Below are 24647 nucleotides of genomic sequence, written 5' to 3' on the forward strand. Positions count from 1 at the left end.
TAATTAATTATCTTCCTTCCTGCCATGTTCCTAATGTCTTGATTTTTGTACCTTTGCAGTTCTGGGTAGGCTAGATCCAGAAACAGGAAGATCATATTTAGTCCAAAATGTAATTTTAAATTATTCATATGAGCAGACATGGAAAGTACCTGAAGAAATTTCAGACCACCCTGAATTCTATGAGAAATCCACCCTGCTTTTTGCAATCCTAAGATATTTGCAGAGTTTCAAGGAGCAACTCAAGTTCTTGACTTTTGCTGCAAAGTATACTGAATCGCTGGTGATTCATTTGTGCCTGGCTAAAACTTGGGGGTGTTTTGTTTTGTTTTTTTAACTCTGGAAAGCAAAATGAATTAAACATTTCTGAGTTTTCAAATTCATCCGTGATTCACCCCAAATGCAAGAGCTGCTTCTGTGCTTTTGGAAACTACAATGCCTCAGAGATTCCAGCTGGAGAGGCTTCTGACAGAAAGAAACCTTTGCAAGCAGCTACAAAAGATGCATGATGCCTTTGACTTAAGGTGCTGGTGCAGCTCAGCCTTTCGTTCAAAAAGTCCAACTCTGGGCAGGGAGACCTGTCTCGGCACTGCGGGGGAGGGGCAAATTCCCCTCTTGTCCTCTTGGTTCAAGACCAAGAGGCCTTATGGCTGGTTGAATAATTAAAATGACATAAGGCAGGTTAACAGGAGAAAAATCAAACAAAGTTCAATAGGTGCACATGGAGATGTCATATAAGCATGAGAAATTCCAGAGGTGGGCAAAATGAGATATACATATCATTCTGGACTAAGGAGAAGGGGGCAGGGAGCTGGGCCTTCAAAGGAAAGGAGGCAATTTACTGGAAGATGAAAAGAATTAATATTTGGTAAACAAATGTTTATTGGGCCATCTAGGAACAGAGAGAGGCCTTTGATCAAATGTTCTTCCTAGGTTCCTCCCTGTCTTCCACACCTAGTTCATGTCATGTTATGGTTATCTATGCTTCTTGGAATAGGCCTTCCATCTTAAATTCTTCTAGGCAGTTAAGGGGAAGGTTAAACTTTCTTCCTGAGTCTTTGTTCTTAAAAATGATCAGCCAAAATGATCCTCAAGCCAAGGGGACACATTTTGGAGTGGCAAATTCTGCTCCCCTACAGCACCATTAATATTTTCATGGTGAAGTGTTTTACTAGCCCCCAAGTGCAAGATGATGGCCTGGATTAACATTTGAATATCTCTTTCAGTTTTTAAATTCTGAGATTTGATGACCCAGCAGGACCATCCTGGCTACTAAAAAAGGATCTGCACCTTTTGGTCCATCAATAGAAGGAGGACTCTTTACAACATGGGGGCTCTTGTTACCTAGGGTGCTGCATAGATCTAACCACTTCCAGAGTGTCATTCTGTTGCATTCTGAACAACTCATTTTAAGAAAACACAGCCAGCTAGAGTGTGACCAAGTTAAAGAGGTCTAGAAACCAGCTCTTTCAAACTGAGGAAACCGAGGGTATTTAGTCCAAAGGAAAGACGGATGACTCAGAGCTGTGTGCAGGGTCTTCCTTTGGTACTTGAGGGCTGAGGAAATTTCCTTGCTGGAGTCTGGAGCTAGGCTGTCTGGGGCTGGTCCTGTGCTACCACTTACCTCCTCTGTGACCTTGGGCAAGTTACTCAACCACTCTGTTCCTCAGTTTCCCTATCTTTAAAGATGGAGATAGTAATAGTACCTGCTTCATAGGGTTGTTGGGAGGATTAAGTAAGTTATGGTGTATGAAGCACTTAGGGCAAAGCCTCAGACTTAATGAGCTCTCAGTAAATGCTAGCTGCATCGTCACCTCATCATCTGCCCCAGAGGGCAGAACAGGACAGGGAATTTGGGTAAATAGAAGGAAGAGCTCTAGCAGTGGGGAGAATCCAAAAGAGCAAGAAGCACCCTTTGGGGTTCCTGCCCTGAGTTGAAATGCTTGTGTGGATAACCTTCAAGCTCTGAAGGCTTGACTGCATAACCTTGGTGTTGTGAATCTCAGCCAAGGTTGTCCTTCCAGATTTTGGGTAGTCACAGAATTAAAATATGGGAGCCAAAGGCACAGATGTGCATTTTGGCACTGACCTCCCATAATGAGGGTCATTCTGCAGTGCTGGGCACACTCTCTGCACAGTAGCCACAGCAGGTTCGGGCTGCTCTTAGGGGCCATAGTCTGGCACTTAGACTGTGACCACATCATTCTTCAATATGAGGAAGCTACTTGAACGTCTTCAAAAGGCTTAAAAAGGCAGCAGACCCTTTGCCACCTTGTGCATTGGCCATGTAATGGTTTGAGGTGAACTAAGGGCACAAACCTTAGACAGGTAGACAGCACTGAGCTAAAAAGGATTTTTAAATAACCCAATCAAACACATCAACTGATGAGGACAGAGAACTGTTGTGAGAAGAGCGTCCTTAAAGAATGTCATCCAGGACAGTGTTTGCTGTGAGGCTGGATACAAAAAAAAAATCGTAGAAATTTAGAGCTGGAGGAAACTTTAAAAGTTCTGATAAAATAATAATGAAGTTGATGGCAATTACGATGCTAGCAGCTACTACTTATTGAGTGTTGGCAGGTGCCAGGAACTGCACCATGCATTCCTCCAGCTCTGCGCTAGCCCGGCAATGTAAATATTAGCCCAAGTTTCTAGATGAGGAACAGAGTCTCCACAATGTCAGTGTTAATGTTCAAGGTCACATTTTCAGGAGGACTTACGTCCAGGGCTGTCTGACTGCAGCCCATTCACTTACCCACTGCACACTCCTTCCTTTAGTCAAGGGATTCCCATTTTTCAAGTGACGAAGTGGAGACCAAATAGGTAAAGTGACTTAGTGAATTTATGAGCAAGTTCTAACTAGAACGCACATCTTCTCATCCGTCGCCCGGGACTCCTCGCGCTACTTGTCTGTCCGAGTGCTGTGAGGGATACAATAGGAGCCAAGCACAACTCCTCCCCTCAAGGGGTTCTGGTCTAGATGGAGCAAGAAGACGTGTGTGTAAATAACCAATGATACGAAGTAGAGGGAGGGTATCAGAGGTAGAGAAAAGGAACTGTGACAGTTCCGGGAGGTAAAACTTGACGTTTGGCTTAGAGGGGGATCTATTTTTGCCTTCATTTAAGAAGATTTGTTGAGCATCTACTATCTGCCGGGCACTGGGTTAGGATCGGATCAAGGAAGGCACAGCAGAGGTAGCATTTGAGCTGTGCCTTGAAGGATGAATACATGTTAAATGCCATACACTGCAGCGTGGATATTGCTCTGACGGCTGAGATGTTGCAGGATTCCGGGAGAGGAGGGGGAGGAGAAAAAGGAGGGATTATTAAAGAGATGTGACAAGGTGGTGAGCGTGAACCTACAAATTGGTGCCCTGAGTGCCAGGTGGGGGTCTGAGTGCTGGGTTGAGGTGGACCCTCCCCCTTCTCTTCTTTCCCTTCTCCCTTCCCCCACTTGTAGGATCTGGAGTCAGATTCCTCAGGTTCAAATACTGGTTCTGCTCCTCACTTAGCAGTGTGACCTTGGGCAAATCACCTAATGCCTCTGAGCCTCTGTAGGATGAGGAAGCATAGAAGCCACTTCATTGATGGTTGTGAGGATTCAATGAGCTGATACATGTCAGTTGCTTAGAATAGTGCCTGGCCAAGTGTTAGCTATTATGAGTATTGTCAGAATCGATATAGAAACAGGGAACTTTAGAGCGTGGTCCATGAGTGCTGAGCTCAGAGGGGAAACCGTAGGTGCTGAAACAGCTTATGTTTTATTCCTACAAGGAGATTTGAACCCCCAGCAGGAGGAGGGATAAGAGGTTAAAGAGCCTTGGCAGAGTCTGAAACAACTATTGGTCATTTATTTTTTTCAGAGATGAGAGAGCTGGGGCCAGCAGGGACCGAGCCAGGGCAGGTGCCTTAGCCGAACTCCAGAACTCTTTCTACCAGGCTACATCCCTTTTATTCACAGGGCGGAGAAGTGAGCAAGTCAGCCTCAGCATTCGGGCACAGCTTCCCTGCACTGACAGTGCGGTAATCCTCTATGACAGATCCTGTCACTTTACCCCAGAACTGTCTCTCAAGTCAGGGCACTTCTCTCCCTCCATCTCCAAGGCTGCCTTGATCTGTGCCTGGACCACTGCCATCACCTCCTAAGAGGCTCACAGTGTACGTCATCTATTCTCCAGTGACCTTTTTTGGATGCAAATAAGACTGCTTCCCTCCCCTGCTTAAAACCCTTCAAAGGCAAAATCCCCAGCAGATCCCAGCAAGATCTGGCCTCTGGCTACTTATCTTTTATTTTCTTGCACATTTGAATGCCTCCTTCCTTCCTCAGGGCCTTTGCATATATTTCCACTCTGTTTGGAACTTTCTTCCTACTTTCTCTTCAGCTTAACTCCTATTTACCCTGCAGAACTTGGCTAAAACATCTCCTCTGGGAAGCCTTCCAGGACTTTGTTAGGTGCTCCTAGAAACTTATGATTTTTTTCTTTTTGGTAGCCATTCTTGGAGTTTGAAGTCCTGTAGCTGTGTGATTATCTCAGTAAGGTCTGCCTTCCCTGCTAGATTGTGTGTGCCACAAGGACACATAGTGTTACCACACAAAAATGGGGTTCTCCTACCTGATGGCATACAAAAAGTCAATTATTACAGCATCTGCTTTTGGGAAAAGAAATCAGCTTTATTGCTAGATCCATCTGCAAGGAGACAGGAGGCCTCAGCGCTCAGATCTATCTCCCCAATCCAGGGCTTGGGGCAAAATTTATGGGACGCGGGCCAGGGCAGGGCAGTCTGAAGTGTGGTCATAGATGATTGGAGGTAAGGAGAAGTGTGGTAACTGATGACCTGCACAAGCGTGGTCAAGCTTCATGGGTCTTCTCAGGACGCATATTCACAAAATGGTGGTGTTACCATGATATGAGGGTGGAGTTTTCAACCTTTTGACTTCAAAAAGGTCACTTATTGGGCATTTGCACAGGCCCAGTTGATGGGTTGATGGTCTCAACTGGCCTGAACTGGACAAGGGGTCTCAGTTCCTGAAAAACCACTCTTAATTACTCTGTGGATAAGATGAGTTCCGTTTAACTGGTCCTAGAGGGCCCATGGTTACAATAGGGGCTGTGTCTGTCTTAGCCAACATGGGCTCTCAGCATTTGACATGTCATCACGCTCAGCAAGTCTCTGTTGAATGAATGGAAGTGGTCCACTAGAGGGGTCATATAGTCACTGGCGCAGCCCCATAGGTGCCTTAAGATGGTCTCACTGCCTTTGTTAGCTTAAGAAATGCCTTTTGAGGCTGCTCTCTAGAAGGCTCTGAGCTGGATGTGGTACTAGGCTCTGTAGTCACTGTCTTCTTTTCTGGAGGAAGATAAATCCCTGGTGAGGGAAGGCGGGGTTGTGGTGTTTCTGAGTATGTGAGCCATCTCTGGAGCTTCTCTCCCTCACTGAAGTCACCCCTGGACAGTGGAGAGCTGGCATCTTTTTTTTTTTTAACTAACATTTGAGAGTCTCCAGAGACCTCCTTCCCACCCCCTGGTCTGGGTAATCCTGAAGTGAATGCAAGTGGAAATTCCCAGTCTCTTGATATCACTGGTTATGTCTCAAAGGAAAGTGGAAACCCAGGGGTAGCTAAAACCCAGGCTCTCAACTCTTCCCAGGGCTTCAATGACAATGGTTGCAAATAGCTTTTCTCCAAATTAACAGTAACATGATGTGTTTTTATTTCTCATTTCCTTTTAGCCCAGAAGGCTCTTTCTTGTGGATCTATCACTCAAAGTAAGTGCTTTGAATTCTAGATGTCTATGGGATGGTCCCACATCCACTCTTACCCACCTACAGACCATTCTTAACGTGGCAGCTGGTGGTGGAGCTCTGGTCAAAGTTGGGGGGGGTTCCCAGAGATCTGGACCACATTCCCCTGGCCCCCTAGACCTGTGTTTATAGAACCACCACTTGTGTTTTGTCCTTGCTTCTCATCAAGGGTCTCTTTAAGTGGTGTCATTTGGAGAACATTCTTGCCTTGCTGATTAAAAGAATCAGGGTAGATATTGTCCTTTATGCTGCCCAGTACATGTTGTATAAAGACCCTTGCAAGAACTGTCTTTGAGATAAAGGACATGTCATGAAAATATTTGGGTCTCCTGATGAACAGTATGTGTATTATTGTTATTACTATAATTATTAAATGCAGTGAGAACTATATAAGCCTTCATTTTTCTCTCTTTGGCTTGGTTGCCAGAGCAAAGTGTTGTGCTTAACTGCTTGTACTTTCCCCAGCCTCATTTCTGATATAATTTATCCCCTGGTGTTAAATCTGGGCTTTTATGCTTGCAAAATGCCGTGGGATCTTGGCGATTTGTCCAAACCCACTCAGTCAATATCTCAGCCATAAGTGAAAATAAAGGTAAAACCTTTATTCTCATGAGTGGCTGCGATGAACAAGGTCATATGAAAATAACTACCCGAGAGACTGTTTCTTTTTCTGTCCCCTTTTGTTTATTCTTGTGTCGTTTCCCTCTTTATTGTAACCACACCGTAACAGTAAACCATCCACCTCAACTACTTCCTAAAAGTATAGGGGGCTTTAAAACAGGTTTCTTAGTATTATTACATCCGTTCATGCCTTATTTGTCCAAACGGAGGGCGTCGCATCTCCTGGGTTCCTTGTGTTTTCCTCCTCCAGAATGCCCCCACCTTGACCTTGGAGAAACTCTCACACTGAAAGAGCGTGGAAACTTCTGTGTGTGGGTAGCCAAGGTGGCTTCTGACTACAGTTTCCTGAGTTTCTGGTTCAGAGACATTCAGATTTCCCGAGGCTGTCACTGCTGACCTTTGTAGCGCCCCGAGTTTGCCTAGTTTAGCAGAAGAGATCATTCTTGGAAATGTGCACTGGGTTTATTTTTTTTTAATTAAGATTACGACTTGTTAGAGTAATTGTGAATGTATGCAGGCCTTTTCATTTAGTCTACCTTCATGGTAGGTTTATTATTATTATTATTATCTGACTTTTCAGAGCAGAAAATCGAGATTCAGAGAGGGAAAATGTCCTATCCCGGTCACACAAGTAGTAAGTGGCAGCCCAGGGCTCAGTTTACGTCTCAATGCCCCCACCTTGTCATTCTTTCTCGCTGCTTCTCTCTTTTCAAGGGCTCCCTGGATGATGAGTTACGTTCTGGGGGCCACTCAAGGGAGGGGAGGTCCAGGTAGTGTCAGGTCCATCTTCTCTGATTCAACTACAGTATCTTCACTTCTGTCTGTTTTACAAACTGGTAGTTTAAAATAATAAAAAATTTTAAGTGGTTTCTGCCATCAGAAGTGTTTGGGAACTCCCTAGTTTGGGACTGCCTCATTTTCTAAAATTGGTTGTCTTCTTTTTCACTCCTTAGAAACCCGGAAGTTGGGGGCAGCAGCGCTCAGAAGGGCTGGTGGTTTCCGAGCTGGTTTAACAATGGGTAAGGCGGTGGGACGGCCGTCTCAGTTTGTCCATCCCATGCTCATAAAGAGCCCAAGTAAGACAATTTCACAGCCATGACCTTCTCAGTCACTCATCTTTCTGGCTGATTGAAATCACACAGGGAATCTATGTCATGGTTGGGACTAGGACATTTAAGTTTGGTTTTTTGTTGTTTTTGTTTTTTCCATTTAACTTGGGCTCGGAATGAAGGTTAGATTGCAGGGAAGACTATCTTAAGCTGAAATGTTCTTATGAGGACTGTTTTAGCAAGTTTCCTTGCTAAATAACCAGCTAATAACCTGAGGGTTGTTGGGTCAGTAAATTACTACCTATGCTGATCTGGAGGGAGAATAAGATGGGTGAGTGGCGCACCTTTATGCCAAATGTACGTCTTTATGAGGAAACGTTTCGGAACAGGAACCTTCCTCCAGACATTCACTTGGGACACGTGTTCTCCACCTTGGCACACATTTTCACGAGATATTCACCAACTGTCCCGACACTGAAGATCGCTCTCCCTGCCTCACTCAGCTTCCTTTCCCTTTGTACGTAGGACTCACAGTTACCAAGAAGAAGACATCGACAAAGAAAAGGAAGATGTTGAAGAAGAGCTTCAGCTCTCCGACTGGTTTAATCCACAGTAAGAAAAGTGTTGCCCCCTGTACAGGAAACCAGTTCAGCAGGAGGTGGCGGGGCTGTGTAGGCAACAGCACCCTTGAGAACATTCCTGACTGGGGAGAAATAGTCTTAACACGTGTTAGATCTTTAACAACAGATTAGATGAGAAACTGAGTCTGGATGTTTTGACTCAGATGTTTGAACAATAACACAGTAATCCTGGCAGCAAGTGGCCAATTGTAGCAGATGAATCACAAAATACTGGGGCTGGATGGGGTCTTCCAGGCCACAGGGTGTTGTGAAAAGCCACAGGATCTAGAGTCAGAGCAAGAAAATTCTCTCTGAGATTCAGTTAACTCATCTGTAAGATAGCAATGATGATAAAAAATCTCACCGGGCCATGCATGCATTCATTGAGCAAGCACACAACAAATGTTTATCAAACACCTACGGTATGCTAGCCGGTGTTTTTTAAACTACTGGTTAGTATCCATTAATATGTCTAGAAACTAGCATAATGGGTCAAAACCAGCTTTTTAAAAAAGAATTGAAAGTGAATAGAAAATCAGAGGGCCTTCCATGAGGTAAGGATAAACATGGTTTAGAGGAATTTCGGAAGGCAGCTTTGCTCACCACTATACCACCAATGCTGGACTTGTGGAATTTTGGTTTCTGTATAAATGTGTACGTGCATGTGTTTGGTGTGGTGTAAAGTGTATTTCTCACTGTGAGTTGTAGTCAAAAATTCTATACTAGCTGTTGTGTTAGGTACGGGAGACGGGAGAAGGTGATCAATATGGTCACTGTCAAGTAGTTCACAGTCTTCTAAGGGTTCTAGATGTGAAACTAGCAATTACCAAGATTGGTAAGGAGGTATGAAACCTAACTTAGAAGGATGTGGTTTGGGGAATAAGGAGGTGGGAGCTTCCCAGGATGACTGTGAGGCCTGAGAGACTGGTGGGTGTTGGTGCCACTGACCGGGAAAGGGACTGGAGGAGGGGATGCAGGTCTGGGAGTGGGGGGGAGGTGATGAACTCGATTAGGGATGTATGTGGAGTCAGGTACTTGTGGGGCATCTGTAAGGAGATTTACAGAGTCCTTGTCTTAGTCCTTCAGCTGCTATAACAAAATACCTCTTTTCTAAGGGTACTAATCCTGTTGCTGAAGGCTTTACTGTCATGACCTAATCACCTCCCAAAGTCCCCACCTCCAAACGCCATCACATTGGGGATTGGGTTTCAACATATGAAGTTGTGGGGGACACAAACATTCCATCTATAGCAGTGCCCGTGAGCTCAGCAGAAGATGTGTGGTGGAGATGTGAGATGAGGAGCCTCAGAGTACCTGTGGCAATGGGATCTGCAGGCCTGGATGAGGCCACCGAGGTAGAGGAGTAGACCCGAACCCTGTCTGACATCAGCATTTAAAGGGCTGGCGGAGGAAGAGAAGTGTGAAAAGGAGGAGAAACAGCTGTAGAGGTAGGAGGAGGATCGAGAGTGAGTAGCATCTATTCTGGTGTGAGGGATCTTGGGCTCTGGGAAGACTGAATATGTTCTGGCAAGTTCTCTTATTGTTTGGGATAGGGGATCTGCACCAGTGTGGAAGGATGGGCATTTTGGCCCCTCATGTGTCATTTGATGAGCTGGACAACAGGGTAGCCATCTATGAGATGTTAAACTATTACTAGAGATGTAAGAATATGGAAGATCATAGCCCAAGGGGTGGCTGGATGAGTCAGAGATGGTCACTAAGCTCCTTTCCTTTTGTTTTTTTTTTTCTAAATCTTTTCAATCTTTTTACTTAAAAAAAATGTTTTTTTCATGGTAACATTGTTTTATAACATCATATAAATTTCAGGTGTACATCATAGTATTTCAATTCCTGTGTAGATTACATCATGTTCACCACCCAAAGACTGATTACCATCCATCACCACACACATGTGCCTCATCACCCCTTTCTTCCTCCTCCCTCCCCGGTTCCCCTCTGGTAACCACCAATCCAATCTCTGTCTCTATGTGATTGTTTGTTGTTGTTTTTATCCTCTACTTATGAGTGAGATCATGTGGTATTTGATTTTTTTCCTCTGACTTAGCATAATACCCTCAAGGTCCATCCATGTTGTCACAAGTGGCCCGATTTCATTGTTTCTTATGGCTGAGTATTCCATTGCGTCGATATACCACATCTTCTTTACCCATTTGTCCCTTGATGGGCACCTAGATTGCATCCATTCTTGCTTATTGTGAATAATGCTGCAATGAACATAGGCGTGCATGTATCTTTATGCATTTGTGTTTTCATGTTCTTTGGATAAATACTTAGCAATGGCATAGCTGGATCATATAATAGTTCTAATTTTAATTTTTTGAGGAATCTCCATACTGTTTTCCATAGTGGCTGCTCCAGTTTGCACTCCTACCAGCAGTGTATGAGAGTTCCCTTCTCTCCACATCCTCTCCAACACTTATTTCCTGTCTTGTTAATTCTAGCCGTTCTGACAGGAGTGAGGTGATATCGCACTGTAGTTTTGATTTGCATTTCCCTGATAGTTAATGATGTGGAACATCTTTTCATGTACCTGTTGGCCATCTGTATATTTTCTTTGGAAAAATATCTGTTCAGACCTTTTGCCCATTTTTTAATTGGGTGGTTAGTTTTTTTGTCGTTGAGATATGTGAATTCCTTATATATTTTGGATATTAACCCCTTATTTGATATATGGTTTGCAAATATTTTCTCCCAATTGTTAGGTTGTCTTTTCATTTTGTTGTCTTTTCATTTTGTTGATGGTTTCCTTTGCTGTGCAGAAGCTTTTTAGTTTGATGTAGTCCCATTTGATTATTTTTTCTATTGTTTCCTTTGCCTGGTCAGAAATGGTACTTGAAAATATGCTGCTAAGACTGATGTTGAAGAGCGTACGGCCTATGTTTTCTTCTAGAAGTTTTGTGGTTTCAGGTCTTACATTCAAGCTTTAATCCATTTTGAGTTAATTTTTGTGTATGGTCTAAGATAATGGTCTACTTTCATTCTTTTGCATGTGGCTGTCCAGTTTTCCCAACGCCATTTATTGAAGAGACTTTCCTTTCTCCATTATATGTTCTTGGCACCCTTGTCGAAAATTAGCATCCCCTAGATGTGTGGGTTTATTTCTGGGCTCTCAGTTCTGTCCCATTGATCTGTATGTCTGTTTTTGTGCCAGTACCATGCTGTTTTGGTTACTATAGCTTTGTAGTATATTTTGAAATCAGGGAGTGTGATATCTCCAGCTTTGTTCTTTTTTCTCAGGAATCCTTTGGCTATTTGGGGTCTTTTGTTGTTCCATGTAAATTTTAGGATTCTTTGTTCTGTTTCTGTGAAAAATGTTGTTGGAACTTTGATAGGGATTGCGTTGAATCTGTAGATTGCTTTAGGAAGTACGGACATTTTAACTATGTTAATTCTTCCAATCCCAGAGCATGGAATATCTCTCCATTTCTTGGTGTCTTCAGTTTCTTTCAACCATGTTTTATAGATATCAGCATACAGATCTTTTACCTCTTTGCTTAAGTTGATTCCCAGGTATTGTATTCTTTTTGTTGCAAGTGTAAATGGGATTGTAGTCTTAATCTCTCTTTTGGCTACTTCGTTATTAGTGTATAGAAACCCAACAGATTTTTGTATGTTGATTTTGTATCCTGCAACTTGACCTTATTATTTCTAAAAGATTTTTAGTGGATTCTTTAGGGTTTTCTATATATAAAATCACGTCATCTGCAAATAGTGATAGTTTCATTTCTTCCTTTCCAATTTGGATCCCTTTTATTTCTTTTTCTTCCCTGATTGTTCTGGCTCTGACTTCCAATACTATGTTAAATAAGCGTGGTGACAGTGGGCATCCTTGTCTGGTTCCTGTTCTTAGAGGGATAGCTTTCAGTTTTTCTCCATTGAGAATATTAGCTGTGTGTTTGTCATATATGGCCTTTATTATGTTGAGGTACTTTCCTTCTATACCCATTTTATTTAGAGTTTTTATCATAAATGGATGCCTTATCTTGTCAAATGCTTTCTCTGCATCTATTGAGATGATCATGTGATTTTTATTCTTCATTTTGTTAATGTGGTGTATAATGTTGATAGATTTGCAGATGTTGAACCACCCCTGCATCCCTGGAATAAATCCCACATGATCATGGTGTATGATCTTTTTAATGTATTGTTGTATTCAATTTGCTAGTATTTTGTTGAGGAGTTTTACATCAATGAGCATCAGTGATACTGGCCTGTAATTTTCTTTTTTTGTGTTGTCCTTCTCTGGTTTCAGTATCAGGATAATGTCGGCTTCATAGAATGACTTAGGAAGCTTCCCTTCCTCTTCAATTTTTTGGAAGAGTTTGAGAATTATAGGTATTAAGTCTTCTTTAAATGTTTGGTAGAATTCACCAGGGAAGCTGTCTGGTCCTGGACTTTTATTTTTTGGAAGGTTTTTGATTACTGTTTCAAACTCCTTACCGGTGATTGGTCTAGTCAAGTTCTCTATTTCTTCTTGATTCAGCTTTGTAAGGTTGTATGACTCTAAGAATTTATCCATTTCTTCTAGATTATCCAATTTGTTGGCGTATGGCTTTTTGTAATATTCTCTTATAATCTTTTGTATTTCTGAGGTGTCTGTTGTAATTTCTCCTCTTTCATTTCCGATTTTATTTGTTTGAGCTTTCTCTCTTTTTTCTTGGTTAGTCTAGCTAAAGCTTTGCCAATTTTGTTTATCTTTTTTTTTTTTTTTTTTTTTGAGGAAGAGAGCTCTGAGCTATCATCCACCACCAATCCTCTTCTTTTCGCTGAGGAAGATTGGCCCTGAGCTAATTCCTTGCCCATCTTCCTCTACTTTATATGTGGGATGCCTGCCACAGCATGGCTTGACAAGTCATGTGTAGGTCTGCACCTGGGATCTGAACCAGTGAACCACGGGCCGCAGAAATGAAATGTGCAAACTTAACCACTGTGCCACCAGGCCAGCCCCTTGTTTATCTTTTCAAAGAACCAACTCTTGGTTTCATTGATTTTTTTCTATTTTCTTTTTAGTCTCTGTTTCATTTGTTTCTGTTCTGATTTTTATTTCCTTCCTTCTGATTTTAGGCTTTGTTTGTTCTTGTTTTTTAAGTTCCTTTAAGTGCACTGTTAGATTGTTTAGTTGAGTTTTTTTGTTTGTTGAGGTAGGCCTGTATTGCTATAAACTTCCCTCTTAGAACTGCTTTTGCTGTATCCCCTAAATTTTGGCACATTGTATTTTCATTTGTCTCCAGGTATTTTTTGATTTCTCTCTTGATTTCTTCATTGACCCAATTGTTGTTCAGTAGTGTTTTGTTGAATCTCCATATATCTGTGGCTTTCGTCATTTTCTTCTTGTAGTTGATTTCTAGATTCATACTGTTGTGGGGAGAAAAGATGCTTGGTATTATTTCAATCTTCTTACATTTATTGAGACTTGTTTTGTGGCCTAGTATGTGATCTATCCCAGAGAATGTTCCACATGCATTTGAAAAGAATGTGTCTTCTGCGGTTTTGGGATGGGATGTTCTGTGTAAATCTACTGAGCCCATCTCATCTAATATGTCATTTAAGGCCAGTGTTTCCTTATTGATCTTCTGTTTGGATGATCTATCCATTGGTGTAAGAGGAGTGTTAAAGTCCCCTACTATTATTGTGTTACTGTCTATTTCTCCTTTCATGTCTGTTAATAATTGCTTTCTATATTTAGGTGCTCCTATGTTGGGTGCCTAGATATTCACAAGTGTTACATCCTCTTGTTGGTTTTTCCCTTAATCATTATGTAGTGCCCTTCTTTGTCTCTTGTTACAGTTTTTTTTTTTTTTTGAGGAAGATTGGCCCTGAGCTAACATCTGCTGCCAATCCTCCTCTTTTTGCTGAGGAAGATTGGCCCTGAGCTAACATCTGCTGCCAATCCTCATCTTTTTGCTGAGGAAGACTGGCCCTGATCTCACATCTGTGCCCATCTTCTTCCACTTTATATGTGGGATGCCTGTCACAGCAGGGCTTGCCGAGCAGTACCATGTCCGCACTTGGGGTCCAAACTGGTGAACCCCGGGCTGCCGAAGCCAAATGTGTGAACTTAACCACTGTGCCACCGAGCTGGCCCCACAGTTTTTGTTCTAAAGTCTATTTTATCTGATAGAAGTATTGCTACGCTAGCTTTCTTTTCATTGCCATTTGCATGGAGTATCTTTTCCATCCCTTCACTTTCAGTTTTTGTCTTCACATCTGAAGGGTTTCTCTTGTATGCAGCATATATATGGGTCTTGTTTTTTTTATCCAATCGGCCACCCTATGCCTTTTGATTGGAGCATTTAATCTATTGATACTTAAAGTAGCTATTGCTAAGTAGGTACTTGTTGCCATTTTGTTACTTTTTTTATGGGTGTTTTAGTAGTTCTTCTCAGTTCCTTTCTTCTCCTTTTCTTTTGTGGTTAATGGCTTTCTTTAGTATTATGTTTGGGTCCCTTTCTCTTAATTTTTGTCTATTTATTATAGGTTTCTGGGTTGTGATTATCATGAGGTTCATATATAATAACCTATATATACATAGCAATCTATACTAAGTTGACAGTCTCTTTAGTTTGACGTCTTCCTAAAAGCTCTACTCTTTTACTCCCCTCCTCCCACATTTTATGTTTTTGATATCATATCTAACCCTTTGTGTGTGTGTGTGTATGTATCTGTTACCTTCTCATCACAGAAATAGGTAATTTTAGTATTTTTGTCTTTTGATCTTCATATTAGCTTCATAGGTGGTTGATCTGCTACTTTTACTGTATATTTGCCTTTACCAGTGAGTTTATTCCCTTTTTTTTTTGATAATTTTATTATTCCTATTTGTGGCCTTCTCTTTCCCACTTAAATATGTCCCTTTAGCATTTCTTGTAAAACTGGTTCTTAATGATAAACTCCTTTAGTTTTTCCTTGTCTTGGAAACTCTTTATCTCTCCTTCCATTCTGAATGATAACCTTGCCATATAGAGTATTCTTGGCTCTAGGTTTGTTCCTTTAAGCACTTTAAATATATTGTTCCACTCCCTTCTATCCTGTAAGGTTTCTGCTGAGAAGTCAGCTGATAGCCTTATGGGGTTTCTTTTGTTTGCAACTTGTTGCCTTTCTCTTGCGGCTTTTAGGATCCTCTTTTTATCTTTAATTCTTGACATTTTAATTATGATGTCACTTATAATGTGTCTTGGTGTGGGCCTCTTTGGATTTATCTTCTTTGGTGTTCTCTGTACTTCCTGTACCTGAATGTCTGTTTCCTTCCTTAGGTTAGGAAAATTTTCAGCTATTATTTCTTCAAGTAGATTCTCTGCCCCTTTGTCTCTCTCTTCTCCTTCTGAAACACCTATAATAAAATGTTAGTGCACTTGATGTTGTCCCAGAGGTCCCTTAGACTGTTCTTGTTCTTTTTAATGCTTTTTTCTTTCAGTTGGTCAGCTTGGGTGATTTCCTCTAGTCTTTCATCCAGCTCACTGATCCATTCTTCTGTATCATTGACTCTGTTATTGAGTCCCTCTAGTGAATTTTTCACTTCCAGTATTGTATTCTTCATTTCTGATTGGTTCTTTTTTATATTTTCCAACTCTTTCTTGATTTTCTCATTCTATTCATCCAGTCTTCTCCCAAGATCAGTGAGCATCCTTATGACTTTTGGTTTGAACCTGTTTGTCAGGTAGATTGCTTATTTCTGTTTCATTTAGTTTTTTGTCTGAGGTTTTGTCCTGTTCCCTTACTTGTATCATATTCCTTTGCCTCTTCATTTTTTCTCTTTCTCTGTGCTTATATCTATGTATTAGGTGGCTGAGCTATGTCTCCTGATCTTGGAGAAGCGGCCTTATGTAAGAGATGCCTTATGAGGCCCAGCAGTGTGCTTCCCTCTCATCACCAGTTCCACGTGTTCCAGGAGTGACCCCTATGTGGACTATGTGTGTCCTTCTGTTGTGGCAGGGTTGCTCTTGCTTCAGGTGCCCAGGGAGGCTAGGCTGTCCTCCTAGATGGCTGGCTGTAATGCATGTGGGTGCTATGGACCCTTCAGTCACTTTATTGTGTGTGGCGAGCTCCAGCACAGTTGGCTGCAAGGTCTAATAGCACATTCCTGTTGCAGTTTTTCTGTTAAGTGAGTAGGCCCCCAGCATGGCTGGTTGGTAGGCTCAGGGGCTTAAAATTGCAGTAGACCTCTGGCCTGCAAGGCTGTTGTCAGCTGTCTGAGGACTGCAAGTGAGTGGGACTGGCCCCAAGCATGGGAGCACCCAATTGTTTCAGGCTTTGGAAGGTAGGACTGATCCCCTATGTGGCTGTTTGAGAAGCACAAGTCTTCTGCAGCTGACAAGCCACACCACCCACAGGGCTACTCACACAGTCAACACAGTCCTGCCCTATGTGCATGCCTCAAACCCCTCAAGTGGACCCAGTCACCCCACTGCAGAGGCCCCACACACTTCACCAATGCCCCACACATGCCACCTGCTCCTTGTGCATGCCCTGTCCCACAGAGGCAGACCCACTCCCCGGCTGAAGAGGATCCAGGCACCCAGTCTATGCAGGCCCACAAGTTGCCTGAGGGTTTGCTGTTGGGTGGGCCTAGGGGAGGCCGCCTGGCCTAGCTGAGCTGGATTAAATTGGTGCTCTGGTGGGTGGGGCAGCCCCTGGGCTAACTGGCCAGGAGAAGAACTCCACTGGTGTCTGTCAGCATGCCTGTAGTAGCTCACAATAATGGCTGCCACCAATGTCTCAGTCCCTGGAGAGGTCTCACCTCTCACTGAGATACATCCAGAGCAGATAAGGTGAGTCTCTTTTCACCAAAAGGACTGTGCACCTTTCTTTCTGGTGATTTATGTTGCTTTCTGAAACAGGTGAATTTGTGTGTGGGCCCTTTAAGAAGTGGCTTTTCTCCCCTTATCTGATAGCTCTTCTGGGGGTATTCCCCACTGTTGTTAGTATTCAGCAAAGCCACATTATGACACTCATCTCGGCTGTGCTGAGTCCAAAGGATGCTTATAGAGGTAACAATGCCCTGCTCAGGTCCCCTGCTCCCCCAGGGAATGCTGCATATTGTAAGATTGCTCCCGGCCAGATGTGAAGCACTGTGGCTTGTGAAGGTGGCTTTTTTTTTCTCCACAGAAAGGAATTTCTGCCTCTTCCACTTCAGTCAGGACTGTCCCTTGTTGTGGGGGTTCTTTTTATACAGTTTTCAGTTCTCTCTCAGGGGTAATTATTTCCAGAATAGTTGTAAATTTGTTGTGTCTGTGGGAGGAGGTGTGTTCAGAGTCTGCCTATGCCGCCATCTTGACACCTCTCCACTAAGCTCCCTTCTAAGAAGGGTGGCCCACTTTTACTGTGACACTTGTGCTTTGCTGAGAGGGACTTAGGAGGTGGGGCCAGGGCTGAATTACTGGAGACAGAGAAGAAAGATCACAGCTACCAGCTGTCACTTTCTCCACTCTCCCTCATGCATGGTTCAGCTTCTCCCCCAAACAAATGGTGACCAGGTATTTAAAGAATATTGGTTTGTAGCGGCACCAAATCTAAACCTTCTCAGGGCACCAAAGTATATTTCCTGCATAGATGAATGATTAGATAAATGATTGAATGAACAAATAAATATATTTATATAAATGTATCCTTTCTTGTAAACCACCTAAAACATTTTACAGTATATCGTGTCACATTTCCACCTCAAGATCCCTTAGCTTCTATAACACCAAATCCTCTGAATTTTCTTTCCACTTTTCCATTCTCTCTTCTCGGTCTCCTTGATAGGTATCTCTCCCTCTTCCCAGCCATCAAATATTAGAGTTTGCAGAGGTTAAGTCCAGTATCCTCATCTCTTTTCTTTATACACCATCTTCCAATGTGCTCTCATCCATTTCCATTGTATTAGATACCATCCACATTTGTATCTTTAGCCCAAAGATTTCCTCACAGCCCTGACTTGTATCTAACTGCCTGGTTGACATCTCTGCATATCTCACATGACCCAAATGGATTCCATTCCACCCCACTCTTGTTCTTCTCCTTTCTCTTTTCAAGGCAGAGCCTGGGAGACGTCTCTGATTCATCCTTTTCCTCCATCCACCCCACAGTCTAATTCATTAACATGTTCTGTTCACTCTTCCTCCAAGATTCTCCCCACATTATCACCTTCTCGTCATTCCACAGCCACCACCCTTGTTCATGTTGTCATCAGCTCTTTGCTGGATCACTGTCTAGCATGCTGCTGCTCAGAAGGAGTTCAGTAAATATTCTATTCCACATCTTTATTGTATTCCACATCAGACAGCGTTGTATGTATTCCACATCATTTTTGACCTGCTGCATGAATCACAGAATTTTATTTTATTTTATTTTGAGGAAGATCAGCCCTGAGCTAACATCTGCTGCCAATCCTCCTCTTTTTTGCTGAGGAAGACTGGCCCTGAGCTAACGTCGATGCCCATCTTCCTCCACTTTATATGTGGGATGCCTACCACAGTATGGCTTGCCAAGCTGTGCCATGTCTGCACCCGGGATCCGAACCGGCAAACCCCAGGCTGCCTGAAGCCGAATGTGCACACTCAACTGCTGTGCCACTGGGCTGGCCCCTGACTCACAGAATTTTAACACTTCCTCTACCCAATCCTTGGGGACCACAATGTACCCATAAATAAGTACATAAAATTAAAAAGCCACCAATAACCTAGGTAGGTGTGTGTTTTGGTTCTGGAGGCCCTTTTATTTTGTGGGAAGCCTTTGGCCTGTGCTGGTGGAGCTGCACAGACCAGCATAACACGGTAGGTGTCTTGCTTGGAAGGAAGGCATTTGGGCAGCTTCAAGTCTTTCCTGGCACTTTCTCCTCCTTTTAGAGCCCCATTGTGGTGACCTGGGACATCTCTGGCAGTTGACACTGGCAACAGCTAGCCGTTACACGTGTGCAGCCTGCTTTCTGTCACTTTTTGGGGGGAGTGGTTTCTGGGTTTTGAGCAGAGGTTCGTGCAGGAAGCCGATCTCTATCTCATCCTCCGCCCCCACCCCTTCGTCCCCACCACCTGCTTTTTCAGACTGTCGTCTGGCTTCTTAGTCAAGGTTGCTGACATGTTGGAATTGCCACTGGAATTTGATAATTAACAGCTGGGAAATAGAACATTTTAATTTTTAATTAAACATTAATTTTTGATATTGCTATTTTTTTTTTCCTGCTTGAAGGCATCTTCCCAGCCAAGTAACCAAACTGGACACTGGTTTTATGACTCAGTCTTTCTAGAAGATGTGGACTGAGTGGTCGTGCATTTGAGGAGTGTGGAGCAGGCTGACCCCCTGTGGGGACTGTGGGATTCTCACGGGTAGGACGGGGTCCCATTTCTCTGATCTCCATGCTCAGCACTGGGCCTGGTACAGAGCAGGAACTTAGCAAATGTGCACGGAGTGATGGAGGGCCCTGGGCTGGCCCTTCCTATAAACTCAGTGGCAGAAGACACAGTTCGCTTCTCCTTCCCTCTGCTCCCACTTTCTGTATTTGTAAAGTGCAGGTGATGGTAGCACCCACTTTTTACGATGGTTGTGAGGATTAAAAGAGAGAATGAGAGTCAAGTACTTAGCCCTGCGCACTGTAGGTATTAAATAGTATACCTATTCCCTTCCTTTCCTCCTCCTCTTCCTCTTCCTTTTTTTCAAATAATATTACCTTCTTACCAAATGTCCAGCTCCAACCAGCTGCGTGACTTAGCTAGGCTGACTTAGTGGGCTGGGTCAAAACTACCAAGAGATCCTTCACAGGCTAGAACGAAGGACTGCAGTGAATGAGGCGACAATACATGGGAGAGTTCGAGTTCAGAAACGTTGGTTATAGAAGAATAGCAGGGTGTGGGTGTGTGTGTGTATTTTTGGTTTTGAAATCCTGTCATTCAACAAAGCTGGGGGTTTTATGTGACTTAAAGCATCACATAAGCTTCTAAAAACAAAATACAAGATCATCATTTCTCATTCTGCCCTGATAAAAATACCGAAGTAGGTGAGTTGAGTGGAAATGATGACAACCCTGGTTTTTAACCCCAGGTTCGTCAGCATAGCAAGTAAATATTCATATAAGAAGCAATAAAGGATGGCGGCTCAGAGCAGGGACTCCAGAGTCAGACTATCTGGGTTCAAATCCCAGCTTTGCCCCTTACAAGCTGTTTGACCTCCAACAAGTTATTTAACCTCTCTGTGCTGCAGTTCCCTCACTGATAAAATGGGAATCAAAATAGCCCGCACCTCTGAAGGGCGAAGCCCTTAGCAGACTGCGTGGTTCTATAGGAAGTGCTCACTGTATGTTAGTCACCATCATCAGTGGCCAGCTGTGTGGCCTTGGACAAGTTTACAAGCCTTTCTGAGCCTTGGTTTCCTCACCTGTACAATGGACATAATACATGGCAGGGCTGTTGCAAGGATGAAGTGAGAAAGTGTAGGTGAAGGGGGCTTGCACAGGTTGGGGCAAAGTCCAAAACAGCTTCTTTCATGATTGAAGGAAAGCAAGAGCTGCTGTCCTCTGTACAGCCGGCACATCTGGGGAGTGAGGGCAGGGCTGAGTCTCAGTGTGAGACTCCAGACAAGATGGGGAGGGCCAGGAGAGCAGCCTGAGAGGGTCCGCCTTCCCCATCTCTGGAGATGAGTCCAGCTGTGCGGTGAAGGAAGCAGGCAGGAAACTGAGCACAGGGCTGGGGCAGGAGGGCAGAGCCAGCTCAAGAACTGGAGGCAGAGCTTTGACAGAGGGACAGGAAGCATGAGGGCGAGTCTACTGAGGCTCTTTTCCACTCTGGGGCTGGGGCTGGGGTGAGGTGGGGGTTGATTCAGCCTTGCCCAGCCTCACTGTGGAAAACCCGGGCTTTGCTGATGTATAGGGGCAGCTTTGTGAAAAACTGCCCTCTTGATCTATTTGCCAACATCTCCCAGGCAGCCTCACTAGGGCCACATGCGTACAGCCAGCAGGGACCCAATGGGGACCCCCAGGACTTTGCCCCAGTCTGGCCTTCTCCCACAGTGGATGAAGTACAAGCAAATGCCTAGCAGGGACCAGGCCCCTGTGTGCTGGAGTTTGAATCTAAATGACAGTGTTTCAGTTGCTGCATCCCACAGGGGAAAATGCACCCACTTCCTGAGCAGATGAGGGTCAGGTCTGAGGCTCCGCCATGCCCTCCTGCTTGGGTTCCACCCTCTCTTTGGTCCCAGCTGCTCCTCAGCATTTCTGCACTTGCCCTGTATAGTGTGTTGCTTGTCGTTGCTCTTCCGTGGCTTCCTGTGTTTGTATTGGCTTTGCCAAGTCCCTTTCAAGTGCTGGGAGTGCAGAGGCAGGCTTCCCCCTCCCCGCTCTGTGGTCCTAGTAAAGAAGCAAGGACGTTGAGGAGAGGGTCTAAGCCCATGTTCCATCCTTGGCCTTGGTGGGCCTCTGTCAAGTTGCTTCTTTCCTGAGTGACTCTGTCTCCTTGTTTGTAAAATGAATAATAACACCAGAACCCCCTTAGTCAGGCCCTGAAACCAGATTCTTTCCCAGCCATCCCTTTCTGGCAAAAGGCAAATTAAAATAGCTTTTCCCCTTTCTGTTCTAATGTCACTGTCTCATCCCCATGTGTCAAGGATTAGGACCTTTTTAGGCTCAGATGACACCCAGAGGGATACACAACACCCAAAGATGCCGCTGGCAGCTTAGTAAGGGGCTTAGGAGATAGGGGGAGGGGTTTAGGAGGAAGAAGAGATCAGGAAAGGGAACAGACAGTATGAAATGCAAGGTCCCCATAAGGGCCCCAAGGCAGCCCTCAGAGGCACCTAGGCCACAGACTCCTGTCCTTTATCCAGAATATGCTGCCCCTGCAGATGTCACACTGCCCAGCCAATGCTTGGAGTTAAGCTACCATCAGGATGCAAGGGCAGTCACCGCGAATCGTAGCTGACCCCACGTTTTCCATAGATGCTCACTGCCCAACCTCAGCAAAGCTGTCCCGACTCATGGGGCTCTCTGTGTTTCATCACCAGGGAACGCCCAGAGGTTGTGACAGTGACCGAATGGAAGGCGCCGGTCGTGTGGGAAGGCACTTACAACAGTGCCATCTTAGAAAATTATTATGCCAAACAGAAAATTACCGTGGGTCTGACGGTGTTTGCTGTCGGAAGGTAGGTGTCACTAATAAAACTGACCTCAGCTTTTTCTTGTTTCACTGTCAAAATGTTTGTGAGGGGCCCCCTTGGCTTAGGAGGGTGCTTATGACTTGTCTGAATTATTAGATAGGAGAATGTTTTAATGCAACCATTTCAGTCCCATTTCTGCTGAGAACCCAAAGGCTGAGAACAAAACAATAGTAGGTGGGTCGACTCCTTCCCACCTTGAAGTGAGGGTCCCAGGTTGCAGGGAAAAATGCCTGGACCAGCACCTGCCAAGCCCGGTGTCTACAGCACACCCGTAATCACCTTTCCCTCCCTGCGATCCATGGTTTTCTCTGGAAATTCCAAAAATGCCAGCTATTAGACAGCCCAAATGTGCATCATTCTTTCTCCCACGCTCCCAAGACCCGGGACCAAGGACAGAAGGATTTACAGCAGGTTCTCGGCAAAGGTGACTTAAGTGCAGTGGTTTTCCACATTGGAGCGTGGCTGACCACTCCTCCATGGGGTCCTCAGGCCCCTTCCACCTATCTCTCCTGGAAGATTCGGCCCCCGGAGATCTGGCTGGCCAGAACCGTCTCTTCCAGAGGTTGGAGAAGTCCCTTTTTCAGCTTCCATTTCCTAGTTCAGATCGTTTCTCCCAAAACTGCAATCATTCTTACTTGACATTAGTAGCTGTAATATTAATTTTAAAATATAAGCCAATTTGCTCTTTTGGTGAATTTTTAAATTTTTTTTCCCCAAAACCAATGCATAAGTTCAATTTTCCTATTTCCTCATCGCTCCCCCCACCCACCTACACACCTTGGGCCTTTCTATCTGTATCTTTCATGAAAGCCACATAGAGAGCTGATCCCTTTGCAGGTACAAAGAGACTTGAAAGCCCGTGTTGATCTGAGCTTGAGCTCTGCCCACTGTAGGGCCCAAAGGAGAGCTCTGTGAAGATCTGATGAGCTCCTAAGCTCGTTCTCCATCCCAGAGCCCAGAAGTCATTGCTGTCACCATACTAATCAAGTCCTAATGTCACTGACTGCACTGATCCCAGAGGCTTAGGTGTCATCTCTAATGGAGAAGGGTGACTGTGGGGTTTTGACGTTTTTACTAGAAGAACCCGTTCTGTTATGAGTCAGGAGCTGATGCTCAGCTCACCTAATCCTTTGGCGCAAGAGGGGACAAGCCAGCACATTGCAGATTGATTTGATCCTGGTGTTTCCAAAAAGAACAGACCTTTGGCTCCTGCTGCACACTGGCTTCAGCCATCCAGTTGCGGCTCCGCAGAGCTAAACTGTAAATCGCGCGTCCAGGTGAAAACCCTGTGCCCTGAGCTCTGCGGCAGCAGAGGACTGAGCTCAGCGGCAGTAGATGCTCGCAGGAGTGGATCTGGACCCGTCAGACGTGTGATGTTGGCTCTGCTTGACAAGGCACAGAGCCAACAGCAGTGCTGTAATGTCTAAACAATGTTAAACCTCCCATCCCCGTTCCTCCCAGGATTGTCTCCCAAGCTTCAGGGCACAATAGATTGTTTTAAAGTTCCAGAGCACCAAAGAATTTCCTGCCCACCAGCCACAGAGTCTTGTCTAAGTCCCTCTTAATATTGCTCAGATACATTCTCTCCATTTAAAGAATCAATACTGTAAATGCTTGGGTTTCCACAGGCCAACATTAAAAGCACACTTTATTTCTGTAGTAAAGAAAGGGAATCCAAGCAGCTACCAACAAGCAAAAAGAAGTGCCAGTTATTATCACTCACAAAACTTTATGATTGGCCAGTAGTGTGACCAGCAAATGAAACTCAGTCCACATTCCTGAGCGTGAGCCTGGAGTTTGTATGAGTTGTGTTAAACCATCTGACTACTCCTTCCTCTTCTCTGATCTCCATGGCTTTACAAGATAGTGTGTAGCTTGGGTTACAGAAGACAGCAATGTGATGGTTTTTGAAGGAATAGATAAATAGCTAAAATACCACTATACACCTCTTAGAATGGACAAAACCCAAAACACTGACACCACCAAATGCTGACAAAAATGTGGAGCAACAGGAACACTCATTCATTGCTGGTGGGAATACAAAATGGAACACCCACTTTGGAAAACAGTGTGGCAGATTCTTACAAAACTCAGCATACTCTTACCATACAATCCAGCAATTGTACTTCTTGGTATTTACCCAAAGGAGGTGAGAACTTATGTCCACACAAAAACCTGCACAGAGATGTTTATAGCAGGTTTACGTGTAATTGAATTCATAATTCAAAACCTGGAAACAACCAAGATATCTTTCAGTAAGTGAGTGGATAAATAAACTGAGGTATATCCAGACAATAGAATATTATCAGCACTAAAAAGAAATGAGCTATCAAGCCATGAAAAGACACAGAGGAACCTTAAATGCATATCACTAAGTGAAAGAAACCAATCTGAAAAGGCTACAGATATATAGTAT

General features: G+C 44.0%; 1 protein-coding gene and 1 long non-coding RNA gene across 4 annotated transcripts in view; one reads left to right on the forward strand and one right to left on the reverse strand.

The window, feature by feature from the left end:
• Positions 1-24647, forward strand: part of GGTA1 (glycoprotein alpha-galactosyltransferase 1 (inactive)) — a 73164-nt gene that overhangs the window by 44300 nt on the left and 4217 nt on the right. For 2 of the 3 annotated variants that reach the window (XM_044778872.2, XM_044778880.2), the window contains exons 4-7: positions 5728-5763; positions 7374-7439; positions 7995-8081; positions 22079-22216. In XM_044778872.2, the coding sequence (XP_044634807.2) occupies positions 5728-5763; positions 7374-7439; positions 7995-8081; positions 22079-22216 (327 nt within the window). The remainder of the gene's footprint in view (positions 1-5727; positions 5764-7373; positions 7440-7994; positions 8082-22078; positions 22217-24647) is intronic. The other variant, XM_044778873.2, reaches the window with a different exon arrangement.
• LOC139046344 (uncharacterized) overlaps positions 1-24647 on the reverse strand; it is a 143916-nt gene that overhangs the window by 14352 nt on the left and 104917 nt on the right. The gene's annotated exons all lie outside the window — the stretch shown is intronic.

This window comes from Equus asinus, chromosome 10, assembly GCF_041296235.1.
Source record: "Equus asinus isolate D_3611 breed Donkey chromosome 10, EquAss-T2T_v2, whole genome shotgun sequence".
In the NCBI taxonomy this organism is placed as follows: Eukaryota; Metazoa; Chordata; class Mammalia; order Perissodactyla; family Equidae; genus Equus; species Equus asinus.